General features: G+C 38.3%; 1 protein-coding gene across 3 annotated transcripts in view; it reads left to right on the forward strand.

The window, feature by feature from the left end:
* The window catches only part of LOC100554550 (cadherin-7), a 153,937-nt gene extending 136,618 nt beyond the window's left edge, over positions 1 to 17,319 (forward strand). For all 3 annotated transcript variants that reach the window (XM_062980564.1, XM_003219711.4, XM_062980566.1), the window contains one exon: positions 13,865 to 17,319. In XM_062980564.1, coding sequence (XP_062836634.1) covers positions 13,865 to 14,358 — 494 coding nt within the window. In that variant the 3' untranslated portion in view covers positions 14,359 to 17,319. The remainder of the gene's footprint in view (positions 1 to 13,864) is intronic.
* Positions 17,320 to 17,780: the final 461 nt, after the last annotated feature.

Raw genomic sequence — 17,780 nt, forward strand, 5'->3', positions numbered from 1 at the left:
CTCTCCCCGGGGCTGTGGTGGAGGCTCCTTCCTTGGAGGCTTTTAAGCAGAGGCTGGATGGCCATCTGTCAAGGGTGCTTTGAATGCGATTTCCTGCTTCTTAGCAGGGGGTTGGACTAGATGGCCCATGTGGTCTCTTCCAACTCTACTATTCTATGATTCTATGATTCTATAAGCCTGGGATTTGGGTTGGGGGTGGAGACAAAATCCCAGAAGGCCCAGGATTTAGGGCAGTGTAGAAGGGTCCTTTAAAAATACATTGTGTTAAACCTTACATATTATGTTTCCCCAGTATTATTTGTTCATCTGAAAATGATGCAAAATACGTTGAACTGAAGTAATTTCATTAAAATAAGCAAATGTATTTACAGATATCTTTCACACATCTTGTATCTTTCAGGGATTAACTGTTCAGACTAGCTAAAAGAGAAATCTGTAACAAAAGTCATTTTGATACTCAGGAATACAGATTTGTACTTCTGCTTCACTCTGATTTTTAAAAATTAGCTACTGAAAAAGGTCCATGTGACAAACTAAAAAGGGGTTCAGACATATTCACTGCTACCTCAGTAAAAAATTCAGACCTAGTGATAGCATTCCATATAGTTCAGATTATCAGAAATGACACTCTCATAATTTATGCATCCTGTTTTCCAGTCATGTCCCCTGTGGTCCAAGTTCATAGCAAAAGAGAGGCAAAAAATTCCAGCAGAGGTACAGAATTCAAAGACAACAATATTTTACTGAGAGAATGACATTACTATTCCAAGGAATGATAGACTGAGATAACTAGGCTGCCTCTTACTTTGCTAAAACTCCAAAAACACATTGCATTGTTGACACATTAAATTAATATGTTAAATACTTTTGTGGAGCAGAAAAATATATTTCAAACTAGTTTAAAGTGTGTTTACAATTGCCTGTGAATTCCATATCAAGTCAGAACAGTATTGTTTCGTATTTAGAACATGCTCAATAGTTGGAAATTAGGACCACCAGATGTTTTGGATTATATTTCCACTTAACCTTAATTGCAGATGTTAACGTTATGAAAGCTTTATACCAAATGTCTGGAGTTGACCAGAAGTTTTCTGTCCTATTTATAGAATGAATGCATTATTCAAACAAGTTCTAACTATTTATTGCCTGTGTTGACAGTATTGTCAAAAAGCTTTCTGTAAGTTCAATTAGATTCATGTTTACTTGGAAGTATGTTTCATATATTTTGAGCAAGTATCTATGGTTTAGCTATCTCAGATCACAATCCTGACATAGCTGGATTTAAGCCAAAAAGACTTAAACCAACATAGCTAATGATGGGATTTCTGGGACTTCCTACGTAACTACCTGTGAAGGGTTATGTATTAATATATGGCTTGAATTAATTGAAATGCATTTAACTCTGTACTAAACTGAAACCCTAAGCTAGTAGAGTTTCCATACCCAAGACTCAAGAGAACCCTTTCTTAAAATTACAGATCAAACTACTTTTGTGTTGTTGAAGGCCTTCATGGTTGGGATCACAGGGTTGTTGTATGTTTTCCGGGCTGTATGGCCATGTTCAAGAAGTATTATCTCCTGACGTTTCGCCCACATCTATGGCAGGCATCCTCAGAGGTTGTGAGGTATATTTGAAACTAGACAGTTTCAAAAGAAAGGAGGAAACCCTGAAAATGTACAAAATCTGGCTACCAGTATTAAAAAACCCTCTAAAATCAAATATACATCACAACCTCTGAGGATGCCTGCCATAGATGTGGGCGAAACATGAGTAGAAAATATTTCTGGAACATGGCCATACAACCCGGAAAACATACAACAACCAAACTACTTTTATAATCTTTGGCTAAGAAACACTGCCTTTCTCCATTTCCAGATCTTAAAAATGAATGTTAGCCTCCTTGATTAGATTTTTTCTATAGCTTTGTGACATAGGATTTTTCAATATTAACTATATAAATTATGATCATATTTATCCATCTTGATTCACATATACACAATCTTCCTGGATCAAAACTTGAATGCGGCATCATTTTCTTATAAGCAGCGTCATACCTGCCTAATTTGGCAGATGTAAGAAGCCCAGAGCTAATCAAGCCCTTAGCAGTATACTAGGAATTTTTATCAGGCCCAACAAAAGTTCCACAGGTGTATTTTTTTTAATAATTTGTTAGGCATGAAATGATGTCGTATGTGATATCATGTGACTTTTCTCTGTAGGAGAAATACAAGGAAGCAAGGCCACCTGCTCAATATCAGTTGTTCTGTATCTGCTTCATTCTCATATTGCCCAAAAGTTTGGTTTAGATTTGGAAGTATAGGCAGGTGCAAAGAGAGAATTGAGCATAAGCCCATCTGTGATCATGAATCTAAGGATACTAAACCTCAGCTCACACTCACCATAGGCCAAAAATGCCCATCACAGCAAGTGTGGAAAGGCTTCAGAGATGTTGCAGCTGTAGCATATCTGTTGTTTTCTCCCTAATTGGACCTAATCTGATAGATAGTTACTAGAACCATGCTGTAGTTGGCATTTTTTTAACTGAAGCAAAGTGTCCTGCATTTTCATTACAAGAGAAGTTGTAATAAACAGTAACCACCCAGCGACATTCCTCTTTGGGAATGTCCCAATGGAAATCAGTAAATCATGGCAGGACATTAGAAAGTCTATTGCCCTACTTATATGTGCTTGTAATAGCTATGTAACAATCTTTCACTAGTTTTCAGCTGTGATGAGATAGAAGTGGAGATATCTTTGAAAAGCATGGCTATTACAGCTGATTCAGCAGTTGTAAGCATAACCCGCAGTATGAACCATGATCTATTGTTTGGTTCTGCAAATTTTTAGAAGTTTTTTTCTGCTCAGATCTCAAAGCTCCTTTTAGAAAGGAATGATGTGCAACATCAATATGAAAGAGAACTTCTGTATGCACTAGGAATACTATAAATAACGCATCCTGTATTCTGTAATTATTCTAAACTTCTATAATTATGAGGAAGTCATCTTATTAAATAAAAGAGGACTATTACAAGATTCAAATACTAGATTATGAAGTGGTTTTGTTGTGTGCATTAAGACAATGACAAAAAGCTTGAAAGAGGAATTTGGGGGGGGGGGGGGGAGTTAGCAGAGGCCGAAAGCATGTAGCCTTTAGATTGTTTTAAAGCAACCAAGCCATTATCTTTTAGTTCATTTAGGACTTGGAAAGGAAGGTATGACTCAGAAAAGAATAATGTTATCACTTTGATGTATTAGTGTGTAGAAACAACCTATATATTTTACCTGTATGCTATGGCAAACAAGGTGGTAATATTTTTGTCTGCACCATTTCAAATGGAAGATGGTTTGGACAGATTTTGAATTCTGTCCTGTGATTAAAAAAAACTAAACCAAAAAAAACCCCATACACGTAGTAAACCAGGAAATCAGAGTAACCGCAGTATATATCCTTCACTATCATGGATTCATTTTCTGGAGAGTTTTCATAAGGGCAAACCAAACACACACTCCTTTTCTCTAGTCTAAAGTTCTACCTTCTATAATTCAACCTGCTCAGTCTATTACTTGGTTCTCTGTATTATGTAGACAAGCTCTAAATATTCCAGATATAAATAGCCCTGTTGTTGGGAACCTATAAGCAAGCTATAAATCAAAAGTAAATTTTGTTTTAATATAGTATCAGCTATGGAATGATGGTTGATTTCAAGGGGAAAAAATGAAGACATATCAGATAGGATTGTAATTTACAAAGCCACATGAAAATCACCATGCTGGGTGTCATTCTTTTTACACATGCTTCTTTAAAAGAGTTAAGTGACAAAAACGTGTAATGCCTCTGAGAATTCTATAGCAATTGGAGTGTAATTTCTTTTAGCTACGTTACTGAAACATAATCACAGTTGCTTTTATAATACATGTTTAACATAATCACAGCTATCATTTTCAGAATACATAGAACTCTTTTTTCAGACAAGATATGCATATCTGTTTCTACGGCCCCTTCTACACAGCTGAATAAAATCCCACATTGCTGCTGCTGCTCAGTCGCATAGTCGTTTCTGACTCTTCGTGACCTCATGGACCAGTCCACGCCAGAGCTCCCTGTCGGCCGTCACCGCCCCCAGTTCCTTCAAGGTCAGGCCAGTCACTTCAAGGATCCCATCCATCCATCCACTTTGCCCTTGGTCTGCTTTGAATTGGGATATATGGCAGTATGAACTTAGATATTCCAGTTCAAAGCAGATATTGTGAGATTTCCTGCCTTGATATTCTGTGACATGACTGTGTGGAAGGGCCCTGGGTTATATGGCTCCCAGAGCTCCCTGTCGGCCGTCACCGCCCCCAGTTCCTTCAAGGTCAGGCCAGTCACTTCAAGGATCCCATCCATCCACTTTGCCCTTGGTCTGCTTTGAATTGGGATATATGGCAGTATGAACTTAGATATCCCAGTTCAAAGCAGATATTGTGAGATTTCCTGCCTTGATATTCTGTGACATGACTGTGTGGAAGGGCCCTGGGTTATATGGCTGTGTGGAAAGGCCCTAAAACTTGCAAGCCATTTCAAAGTATTCCAGCTGTCAGGAGTACTTTGATTATGCTTTTCCTGCATGGCAGGGGGATGGACTAGATGGTTCATGTGGTCTCTTCCAACTCTGATTCTATAAGTCTACTTTCTAAGTAGACAAAACTTTTCCTAGATCTGATGCATCAGTACTAAAGTGGAGCCACTGCTATACAGACAGAACAACCGCATGCAGTATGTGCAGAATCATGTCAAACCATTATGGTTATAATGTAGCTTCTATCTTACTTTTAATAAAATCTTTCATGTATTATCTTCCAATACTTCAACAGCAGTATATAAAAAATTAACATGACACTCAGAAACAGTTTTAAGAACTGAAACACATCCAAAGAATGAGAGAACAAAGAGGACTTAAGTGATTTCCTAAACATTGTTAGTGAAGACATCCATCCTGGGAGGCATTTTACAATGGACAAAAAGGCCCTGCTCCTGTCCTATCCAATTGTATTACTTTTGGCATTAGAACGGAATATACTGCATTGAAGATGGTTGTCAGGCAGGAAGAGATAGTCTTTCAGCTATGAATACAAATATTAGAAATGGAAAATGGGTCCCCCTCCATCACAAATGAGCCAAAGCTAACTTTGATGGGAACCTAAGGACCATACTTTTTTAATTTACAATTTTTTATGAAAATGAATTGCTCAAAGTGAATTCTAAAATGATAAATTCAATCAAAATGCATTAAAATTCTTGCAGATACAAACTTTAGACATTATTAATTATCATGGGAAAGTATGTAAAAATTAAGATTACCTCCAATTACAATTGCTGATGTATATCTTTAATTCTTACTTGTAACCACAATATCCAGTGATGACTTACATATGTGAAATAAGCATAATAGATCAATGATAATAATAATCCTGCCCTCTCTCCCCGAAGGGACTCGGGGTGGCTTCCAAAGGTAAAGATGGCAAACATTCAATGCTATATACCAGTGGTTCCCAAACTTATTTGGCCTACCGCCCCCTTTCCAGAAAAATATTACTCAGCACCCCTTGGAAAGGGGGGGGGCGTGGCTTAGAGAGGTGGGCATGGCTCCTGCTCAAGAGAGTGGGGCTGAGCCTCTCCCCTAGTCCAAGATGCAGGGCTGGGAGGGGGAGGTGGGCGGGGCCACAAATGGGTGGCCAGGACTGGGATGGGCAGAGTTACGAGCTCTGAGGCAGGGCTGAGCTTCTATCCCTGTCCTGCAGCACCTGCCAGGACACAAGGGGTGGGGCTAGAGGAGGGGGCGGGGCCTCTTCCCAAGTTCCTGATGGGGCTGAACCTGTATACCCCGCTCCCGTGTTCTATTGCCTCAGGGGAGGTATATAGAGGCTCAGCCCTGTCTCGCGCTTTTGGGAAGAGGCCCCGCCCCCACCCCTAGCCCCACCCTTCAGTTCTAAAAGGCCTCTCAGGAGAGATATAGAGGCTCAGCCCTGTGTCGGGCTCTTGGAAAGAGGCTGAGGCCCCGCCCCCTTCCCTAGCTCCGCCCTCTGTGTCCCAAAAAGTGCCTCAGGAAAGGTATCGATTCTCAGCCCTGTCTTGGTCTCTTAGGAAGAAGCCACGCCCACTCCTCTAGCTCCGCCCCCTATGTTCTAACCGGTGCCTCAGGTGCTCAGCCCTGTCTCCAGTACTTGGGAAGAGGCCCCGCCCCTCCCCTGGCGCCGCCCCCGTGTCCTAATAGGTGCCATCGCTGCCCCCCTGGATCGCTGCAGCGCCCACCAGGGGACGGTAGTGCCCACTTTGGGAATCACTGCTATATACCATGATAAATAGAAATAAAACAAACAAACAAATAGTTAAAACAAGTTAAAAAATAAGCCAATAAAACAATCTAGACTAACAATCATAGTTTGATTTCACTTCAAATGCAATGCCTACCAATGGAAGATACTCAAGTATTGATAACCAGGGAACATGTTAGAGCAGGTTTGGGCAAACTTTGGCCCTCTGGGTGCTTTGGACTTCAGTTCCCACAAGCTGTTAGAAATTCGGGGAGTTGAAGTCCAAAACACTTGGAGGGCCGAAGTTTGCCCAAACCTGCTCTAACATGTTCCCTGGTTATCAGTACTTGAGTATCTTCCATTGGTAGGCATTGCGTTTGAAGTGAAATCAAACTATGATTGTTTGATACCTGTATTAGAGCATCAACATATGTATATACTATGACAATACATTTGGTAACTACTATACTTAGACTATAAAAAATTAAATTGTAATGATGATTGTAAATGGCTTCAATGTTAATTTGACAGTGAACATATGCTAGGCCTCTTTCAAAGCATATTTTGAGGATGGAGTCAACATCTTTGATAGGGTTGCACTTTTCAACCCAACAGGAATTCACTGCTCCCTTGACACTGGAAGCCATCAGATACCACAGCCTGGGAAGATGTTCCACTCTCATTGTTGGTGGCAGTAGCAGTAATTATGAAGATTATGCTATTTCACAGCACTATTATACCAACCATTAACAATATGTTTTTTTGGAATGAGTGAAGGGGCATGGGGTAAAGGAAATCATAACTGCTAACTGCAAAAATAAATACCAGAAATATACATCTAAAAACAAACTAAAATATAATCACATTAAAACAAAGTAGTATTCAAGGTCTAAAAAGCAAGAAAAGGGTTTGAAAAATAAAGAAACGTTGGAAAACTGCTGAAAAGAAAATTGAAAAACAACTGCTGAAAAGATCATTACATGGCACAAAATTAGGCTCTCTGTGAGGTGTTCCTATTCTTTGGGAGCACTGGTTTTTTTTGTGTAGTCCGGCACTTGGAGAAGTGCTTCTGAAGGTGATGTGGGTAAGTTGTATACAGTGGTATGAAAACAATTTGGTGCTTTACATGATACTTTGAATTAGGCATAGAAAAGGCCAGTGCTGATCGCCAAGGGCTGAATAGCCATATGGGCCAATGCCTGGTAACATAACATAACCCCATTTGGGGCCTGCTAAAATTTCTGGACTATCTGTATTTACTCGAGTCTAATGTGCCATCAAATCTAATGTGCATCTCAATTTTTAATCCCTGAAACAAAAAAAGTATTTGTTGGCAAATGTAATGCAAAAGGTGCAGTCTTTGTAATATTCCCATTACAGTTGCTGCCTGCTTAGAATTCCCTATTGAAAAACAATTGTGTTTGAACACTAAGGTGTTCAGCAGTGGAAAAGACACCTTGGAGCGCATCTATGCTGCAGAATGAATCCACTTTAAATGTCTTGGTTCAGTGCTATGAAATCCTGGGGGCTGTGGTTTTACAAGGCCTTGAACCTTCTCTGCCAAAAAGTGCAGATACGTCATCAAACTACAAATCCCATGATTACATAGCATTGATCTATGACAAATTACAGATGGCATCTCTAAAATAGAAACTCTATGTGCTCCTGAAGCAGCTTCCCCTATTGTTTTGGTTCAGCACTAAGATTACCCTATTATGCAAATCTAATGCGCAGCCTGATTTTGGCAAGGTAATTTAGCCCCCCAAAAAAGGTGAGCGTTAGATTTGAGTAAATACAGTATTTTCCAAAAGAAACTACCTGCACTGAATTTTAGAATGATTTAAATAAAAAATTAAGGGATATGGATAACTGTATATAGAATACCAATGTCTAAACAGGATTGTAACTAAGTTAATAGCTGGAATTTGATAGATGATGTTGTGTGTATTTGAGGGCCCCTATGTCTCCAGACAATGAAGGATCCTAGAGCACCCACAACCATATACCTGATTGTTTAGATGAGTGCACCAATCTCTTCTAAAGCTTTCCTTAACGGGCAAACTGAACACTTGCTGAGAAGACAAGCGCTACATGTACATCTTTTCTAAATCATCTCAGTTTATGAGTTAGTCAAGTACCGCAACAAGAATTGAAGAACACACACGGACACACATATATACACACACAATTGTTTTATTTTATATATTTATCAAATTCAGAAGTGTAGTATGAGATGAACTAAATTATTTAGTGTGCAAGCAAGCAAAATTCTTTAAGGCTTTGTTTAGTCAGAAATAAAAGGTCTGCAGGTTATATTTTCCATAGTTAAATCAATGGAATTTCAAAGTATTTAGCTCTGGCTGGATTATACTCTGTATTCACCAGTTAGAGCCTTATGTGATGTTTTAAAGTGGACAAAATGTAAGTTGTATAGAATCATGTGTAGAAAATGACATTTGGGTGCCTGTCAACCCTGCCCTAAAGGAGAAGTGAACTTTTCCCTGAATTACAGATTTTTTCCAGCTCAGATAAAAATCAGTGCAGAGCAATAATGATCTCCTTCCCACACACATCATAACACTGTATCCCACTATTGCATAGCACACAGCCTGCAGGTGGCAGGGCAGAAATGGAATTGTACATGTTGAGAACTACAATAAGGGTTGCTATCCTCAGTTGTTCTCAGCGGCAGGCTTGCCATTGCCTTTGGGGGAGTAGAAGAAGCACCTTTGAAAGGTTTCTCATATTGCACTGCAAGCAAAAGAGAACAGAATAGGATGACTGCCTCTTGTTCAACAAAAATCCTTAGACATGTTTCTAACCCCCTCTTCCTTAGCAATGGTAGTGAGAAATGAAACATGGTCACCCATGTTGCAGAAGAAAATAGCATGGGAGAGAGGGTCATAGCTCATACTAAGGACCAGTCACCAACCAACATTAATTTCCCCCATTAAGATTTGGCTTCTGTGGAATCTGTTATAAAAGCACATATCAGATGAGAAACATTGTGTAGACTTATTAATGAAACTGGAGGTGATTTTGGATAATTTCCCAAGGCAAGAAATCAAACGTAACTGGAGGCAAGCTTTTGGGTATTTTCTGGTTCATTGAGAATTTACAGTTTTACTGTCATAGTAGATTTTTGGTTCTGAAGTAGGAATGTGTAAGACAGTTGTGAATCTTAGATCTTGTTAATTCAGGCACTAATTATCTTCTCAATTTTTAAAAAAGGTGATAACAATGAAATATTGCTATTGCCACAACTGTTGTTAACCACATATTGTATATTTGTAAAAATCAATTGTTTAAAAATTAGTCTAAACTTCAATTCTAACCTATGTACCTGTGCAGGGGTGTTCAAACGTAACTGGCTTTATAGGCAGTGTCATGTCCCTTGCATAGCTGCCAGAGTGGCATTTATTCATGTAGAGGTTAAAAATTATTGTTCAGGAGCAGTTGGAGTGATTAGAAATTAATATTCTCTTAAAGCCATTTAAATGCTAAAATGTTTAACCTTTCGAGGGACTTCATATTTTTCTTGGCCTCAAGCATTCACAGGCTGTGCAAAGCATAACCACATAAAACATTCATTTTATCTTGATTTTTATTGTACCTCTAGGCGGGCAGCTCTACTAAGTTTCATATATTTTGCACTTATTAGCAGGTATTTAACTCCCCAGATGAAGTCTGCTGAACATGTCATAGTGTGAAAACACATTTTCACTGGAGTTGGAAAGAGATTAACTACTCGATGCGTGACTGTAGAACTCCACTGTACTACGCTGTAGTGCAGTCAAAAGTAATTTTTTTAAAAGAGGGTGAAAGCTATGCTTTCTAGCAATTCCAGTCTTAATTTGAATTATCATTCTTCATATTTTATTTCATAAACTATTGTTTTGTGATCTAGCCCAGGATGACCATTACTTACAACTCAAAAAAGAAAAAGTGAAATCTTATTTTCCACAACCATATGTGTTGCGCAACAGAAAATTAGTGTTCCATACTCAAATTCACCTTGGAGGTTTTCCACATTGAACCCAACCATACTGTATTACAAGCAAAAGAAGAAGAAATGGGATGACTGCCTTTTGTTCGACAAAAATATTTAGATGTGTCTCTAGTGCTATCTCCCACAGCAATGACAAATGAAACATGGTGGCCATGCTGCAGAAGAAAATAGTAATAGATCAGTGGTCATTTGGCTCTTGAAAAAGAGAAAATAACTCTAATGCAGTGTAGTCCAAGCTTTGGTCCTCCAGGTGATTTGGACTTCAGCTCCCAGAATTCCTGACCATTGGACTTGCTGGACAGTAAACTGAGATTAGAGAAAGGTAGTTGTGGAGAAATAACTGGAGTATAAAGTGGTTGAAAATATTAATGTAACCTTCCAAAGTCATGATCATTCAAACTGAGGCAATTTATTTATTCACAACTGTACAGTTCAAATACAGAGACATTGAAGTTCCAAACACCTGGAGAACCAAAAGTTGCATACCACTGCAGTAATGCATTAAGCCAAAAGCAAAGGCAGTGTCTGGGGAAAGATATTTTGAAGTCCGCAGAGTAGGTTCCCATTAAAGTTTTAAATTACTTAGGCTGGATCTATGCTGCCCCATATCCCAGGATCTGATCCCAGATTATCTGCTTTGAACTGGATTATATAGAGTCTGCAATGCCAGATAATCTGAGATAAACAAGTAAATACTGGGATATACTATATCCCAGTATTTGATTTCAGATTATCTGTTCTTGAACATAAGACTAACATCTCTCATATAAAAATGTTGAACTTATCTCTGCTTTCTTACAATGATTGATCACCCTTAACTAACTATGACAATTGAATGCTCACTATTGCACACTGTGGAAAAGAAGCAAAGTTAATACTATATCTTTTGGGAAAGGATAAGAAGCTGATTGAAATGCTGAACAGAAGTATCTCATGCTATCACATTTTGTTACATATGTTAACATGACTCCATTTGTCAGGAATTTGTGAATCCCATACCTTGATTTCAGCATGATATTGGCACAACATGTTTTTCTTTTTTCTTTTCCTTTTGCACAGTGGGTACAAAATGTCTTTGCACTTATGTCTGCAAAATGTCTCTATTTTCTCTTTGCAAAGCAAATTTAGTCACATACAGTAAACATAGAATGATTGACTGACTGATGAGCCTAGTTCTGCTTTTTCAGAGTCCACACAGCATAGCAGTAAGCAGTAGCTATCATAATTTTGCTATGTGAACTTGTGTGTCAGAGGAAAGTCCCATTGAGTGATACTACTAAAATACACAAATAGCTTTATTTTGGAACAAAGTAAACCATGACTTGCCATGGTTACAGCTTAACACCAGACTGATTGGAAGCTTCATCTAGCTTTTCTCTGGTGTGTATCCCTATTCCCCACCCCCCAACACTAGCCAATGAATTCCAATTTATTGGCTCAAAACTTTTTGCTTGTTTCTAAAGCTTACCCAAAGTTTACGGGCTTCTGGGAAGAAGATGATTATCTATCACCTTTGCTGCCTTGTGCCCCAGATACTCCACCTTCCCTGAAGCAGCTAGCTAGCCTTGTGATAAGTTGCAGGTGCATTTGCACAAAAACAGTTTTGCAACTACAAAGCTCTCTCAAGACCCAGCAATAAAATATCATACAATCCCACAAGCTAGGAAAACGTTTTGTGAAAATAAACATGTTAGAACAGAACAGATGAGGATTTTCATAGCATCATGGAGTTGGAAGAGACCACAAGACCATCCAGTCCAACCCCTTGCCATATAGGAAGACACAATTAAAGTACCCATGATAGATAGCCATCTGGTCTCTGTTAAAAACCTCTAAAGAAAGAGATTCCAGCACACTCTGAGACAGTGTATCCCAGTGTTGAACAGCTCTTGCTGTCAGGAAGTTCTTCCTAACATTCAGGTAGACTCTTTTCCTGCAGTTTAAAATTCATTACTCCATGTCTTTGACTCTAGAAGAGTAGAGAACAAGACAGCTTCATCTTTCATTTCTGTAATGTTAAAGAAAGTAGAATATAGGAAAAATACGGTTACATCAGGATATGCTCATATGCTTGCATTGTTTCATAGCCCTCGGAGGCCTAGGGGATAAAAGCCTTGTGACTTGAAGGTTGGGTTGCTGACCTGAAGGCTGCCAGGTTTGAATCCCACCCAGGGAGAGCGCGGATGAGCTCCCTCTATCAGCTCCAGCTCCATGCAGGGACATGAAAGAAGCCTTCCACAAGGATGGTAAAACATCCGGGGATCCCCTGGGCAACGTCCTTGCAGACGGCCAATTCTCTCACTCCAGAAGCAACTCAGGTTGCTCCTGACACACACAAAAAATGTTTCATACTATGTTTATTACTGAATTGAGTACTTAATTTCAGGCAGATGGAATTTTCTTCATTTTGTATTATTTTTTACTGTTAATAAATGTTGTATAGTAGAAACTACAGCTGCTTCTGGCAACAACCCATTATAGCATGAGACAACAGCTATTCCATCTGTATTGTTATGTACCATCTACCCACAAGCACTATTTAAAATCAGATAATTTAGTAATCTGATAATTGATTTATCATGAGTTTACTTCCAGTATTTTATACTGTTAGAGGTGTTTAGTTAATGGAAAGAAAATAATGTAGGTGCTTTATTGCTAAAATGAACTGAGTAAACATTTTTTTTTTTTGAAAAGGATGAGTAACCTTTAACCAACATACATTTGTAATTTGAAAGCTGAATTATGGGACTTGAAGGAAAGGTGTACTTTATTAATGAATAATGCCAGGGGCAAATAAATTGTGTAGAGTACAGCTTAAATGTTGAATGGTCTTTTAGCTGATTCCCTGGACATTCATCTTGGTACTAAAGCCAACAAGAAGCCCTCATAAGTATTAGAGATTACAAAGTTATTACTCCCTGGTATCATGGGCTGATCTAATAAATGCCAACAGCCTTTGCAGTTCTTCTTAGAGATAATCACAGGTGCATGATGCAGTACTTTGCACATTAAAGCCAAGTGCAGGAGAAGCACTTTTAATGTGCAATCTAAGACTTATGCTACATATTATTTAACACCTCTGAAGTTCCCCATCAAGGATCAAATCTTTTATCAGTCAGCTGATTCTCCTATACTACAATAATGAAGTCACTTTCTACACTTTGACAGTTAAATTACATGTGGTGTGTTTATGAATGCCTTTTTATCACTTCAGCAATTAAGAGTTCAGAAAAAGGTCTCTATTTTATGGCAGTGAGATTGTAATATTCAGCCAAACTGGATCTTAAAATTTATGTTTTGGCAGCCAGTGTAGGATACAGAATTGCATCTGATGGCATTAAATCAAGATAAGTGTGCTAATAGGGGTTTTTTTAATGTCTGAAAGCTCTTGGTCTAAAAGCTATTTTAGAACCTGTTACACACATTTAAAAAATGGCTGCACTGTGTGCAAAGCGTTCTCCCATATATAATTTAGGAATACTATAGCTGGTAACTAAACCTTAGAGGGACAACGAAGTTTAGCATTCCCTTTTCCTTAAGTGTTGTCTCTTGCCTTGCAGTTCTTGTCCTGCTGATTGTCACAATGAGACGACGGAAAAAAGAACCCCTTGTGTTTGATGAAGAGAGAGATATCAGGGAGAACATTGTCAGATACGATGATGAAGGCGGTGGAGAAGAAGACACAGAAGCCTTTGACATGGCTGCCTTGAGGAACCTCAACATTATTCGAGATACCAAGACGAGGAGGGATGTGACTCCAGAAATCCAATTCCTGAGTAGACCATCATTTAAAAGCATTCCAGATAATGTGATTTTTCGGGAATTTATTTGGGAAAGACTAAAAGAAGCTGATGTGGATCCCTGTGCTCCACCATACGATTCCCTGCAGACATATGCATTTGAGGGAAATGGTTCTGTAGCTGAGTCACTCAGCTCCTTAGATTCTATCAGTTCAAACTCTGATCAGAATTACGATTACCTCAGTGACTGGGGACCCCGTTTTAAACGGCTTGCAGACATGTATGGAACTGGACCAGAAAATTTGTATTCATAGCCTTTGAACATTTCTAAGACAATGCACTAAAGATAAAGAAAAAAACTCAATATATGAACTAAGGAAAATCTGTAAATATTTCTCCATTTTTAACCTTTTGGGTTTTTTTGCCTTGGTGAAGCATACCTTCATTAGAACTTTGTCCTAGGGACTGCACTGAACATACAGATTCTGAGTATCTAATGGCATTTTTGGTAACATTAAGATGCTCAGCCATGTGCAAATAGATAGCAACCCTCCGATACCTGCAGAGGCAACTAACCTTTAAGAGTAAGTAGTGCACTGTGACCTCACTGAGCCAATGATATCCTGTAGATGCCTTCACAGTACTGCTAGGACTAGACTGCAGAGTCTCTGCTTAGTGAGAAGGAAGATGAAAACATTCACCAACTAACAATAATATATTGTATACTATTGATACAGAAAATAAGGCTTTTATTTACAGTGCTGCATGCAGTTTGCTGCTCAAAACATGTCCAATGCAATGACTTTAAAAGATTTGGTTTTTACAGCCAATTATTGACCAAAAGCTTCTGTAAATAGCTGGGTAAATCTGGGAAAAAAATCTGAATTCAAATAATGCAACATATGCCATTGCCTTACCAAAACCATTTCAAGGATATGTCAGGAAACTGGAAAATGATTCCTACAGTTTTGTGATGCCTGTGTAGGTATGGGGAGAAGTTGCTGTCTATTTTTAGTTTCTTTTTTAATTGTTATAATTATTATCTCTTCTGATTAGTACAGGAGAAATTATGCTTTCTCGCTTTTTAAAAAAATAAAATGTTGACATGTAGAGGTATGTTTATTTGGGACCTCCAACCTCCACCACATTCAGGTTTATTATATTGCATCATGGTATTAGATGCTTCAGAACATGCTGTTTTTTCCTCCAGTCTCAGCTACACGAAGGAAATGAAGCATGGAAATAGAGAAATTACAGAGAAGCAATTGAGCCTGTCGTTCATCTCTCTGAGAGGAACACTGCTACAAGGACACACCACTGTCAATGTTCTTCTGAGCCATTATAATGTCTGAGGTTTTGAATAAAATGTTTATACTTTGCATTTTCAAAAGGTGACTACAGAGGCAGCCAGAGGTGTCTATTACAGAAGTTGTAGTTTTCAAGGTCATCCATTCTATGTGCTCCAATGATTTAAACAAACCTGCTCCTTCCATGAAGTTCCCTACCTCTTTTGCTGCTGTGGAATCACAGCAAAGGACTCTTTTACATTTCTTTCATATGTTAAGCAGTGTGATGTGATTAGCACCAGAATCCGTCTTCAGATCCTGACGCACATGAGTATTTTCCCCCAGGGAGCTAACTTCATAACACATCATTTCTATGCTGGTTCAGGTGTACCAAACTCAGACAATTGCAGTCAGTTAAAATAATGTTGGATTTTTTGAAGTAGAATTTCTTAGACTATGACAAGTTTTTTATGATTCAGGCAATATTGATATTTTAGCTGTCCTGATTTATTACTAGCAAATAAGACATGGATTCAAGTAGAATAGAACTTTATTTTAAATAGTCTTTTCCTATTTTATTCTTTCACTCTCTGTCTCTCTGAAGACTGCTTGTTGAGTGAATACAAATGAATTCTGAAAATACTTACGTGTTTTACCACATGTTTGGCCAGAAAGCCTTTACAGTGGCTAGATAAGAAAAAATAAACTATTGAAACCTAGTTGTTTGCAGTAGTACATCTAAACCTCTAAAAGTGAGGCCCCTGGAAACCACAGGTTCTCAGATGTTATCATGAGCTCCCTGAGTTAAGAAGATAGTAGTCTGTCCTTACTCTAGTTTCCAGACACAAACTTCAGTAGATGACCCTGTCCTTGCATCTAATGGAAAGCAATGTCAGGAAAGGACTGCTGGAGCTCTTAATGTGCTTTGAAGCACCATGAAGAGGTGAACCTTCCTGCAAAATAGTAGCCTCCTTTATGAAAAAGCCATTAGCCAGCACAGCTTTCTAGCAAATTAACTGGAAGTTAACTAACTCCCAGATTCATACTTCGATGAAAGAGGGAGTGGGCACGCACAAAGTGAATCAAGAAGTTTGTGCCTTCTATAGCAACTGTCAACACCACCATGTGGAGGACTACCTTACATTTTCAGAACTCAGGCCATAGAAGGTAATCTTTATTCTGAAAACACTTTTTATGAAGAAGGACTCGAGGGATGAAATCTAAAATATATATGGAACACTAGGAGAGGGAAATTACTATAGGTTTCTCAAATCCTTGCAGCTCAGCATTATGAACTACATGAAAGTGGCCTTCAGCTTCATCAAACAAATAAAATTTGATCATGCACAACATCTTTGATAACTTTTTGTAGACAATCATTGTTTCATTAGATTTGCTTCTAGTTGTATTTTATATATGTATTCTATTCTATATATATACACACATACACATATATATGACTGATTTTATAACAGAACTCAAAGATATTGCCCTTAGTCACTTATGTAAGATTTAAAATTTTAAAAATCCTGTGAATTCATATGAAACTCAATAAGCCGTTGAGATGCAGGAATTATGTAAATGCAATGCAAATAGAAATTGGAGATCTTTTGTGGATGAATCCCCTTTTTTCCCAGCATACTACCATAATTCAAGGCCAGGATCCAAAGACCTGCATTGATGACTTTGCAAGACCAAGGAAACATTTGTCTTCTATTTCTGAAATGCTACTTCCTCATGCCACATATAAACAACTGGAATTCAGAGGACTTTCAGGATGATTGCTGATACGACTTGTTCCCAATAAAGTGTCTCTAGATATTTTAGGTATTATTAAAGGACCTATGTGGATCCTGGTTAAAACTGTTGCATTAGATGTTCTCATAGCCCACTCATAATGGACAGATGTATATGTGCAAATATGCCTTTTATTTTTTCTTTTATATAAAATTGTACACTGTCAGTTTTCCTATAAAAATGAGATAATTACTTTGTGTATCTGTTACTCTATACTGCTTCAAGCATGAAAATGTCAACATTTTTGTTCTTCACAATAACTATCACGAAAGTTGATAATCTGAAAATATTACTTCTATTGTTTTGTTATGTTGATATCCAACAGTGAAAAACACAAAGGTCAAGGGGGAAACAGGAGTGGTTCCTCAGCCTCATCCCTTACCACTAGTCAATTCTGTTTGTGGCACTGACTTCACCTTCTGGCCTCCTGATGGTGATCAAACTAGGCTGGCGGAGAGGCTAATTTAACAGCAACATTCCACTTAAGTATTCTTAAATACTGGAATTTTAGGATATTTATATGGGAGTAAGTTCCATGTTACTAATGTAGGCAATGTATTGTATGCATTCATAGCTATACAAACATGCACATTCTCCTTAGGAGAAACACAGACATTGTAGTATCTGAGTGCTCAGCTTCATTATATTCCATT

This window comes from Anolis carolinensis, chromosome 4 (genome assembly GCF_035594765.1).
Source record: "Anolis carolinensis isolate JA03-04 chromosome 4, rAnoCar3.1.pri, whole genome shotgun sequence".
NCBI lineage: Eukaryota > Metazoa > Chordata > Lepidosauria > Squamata > Dactyloidae > Anolis > Anolis carolinensis.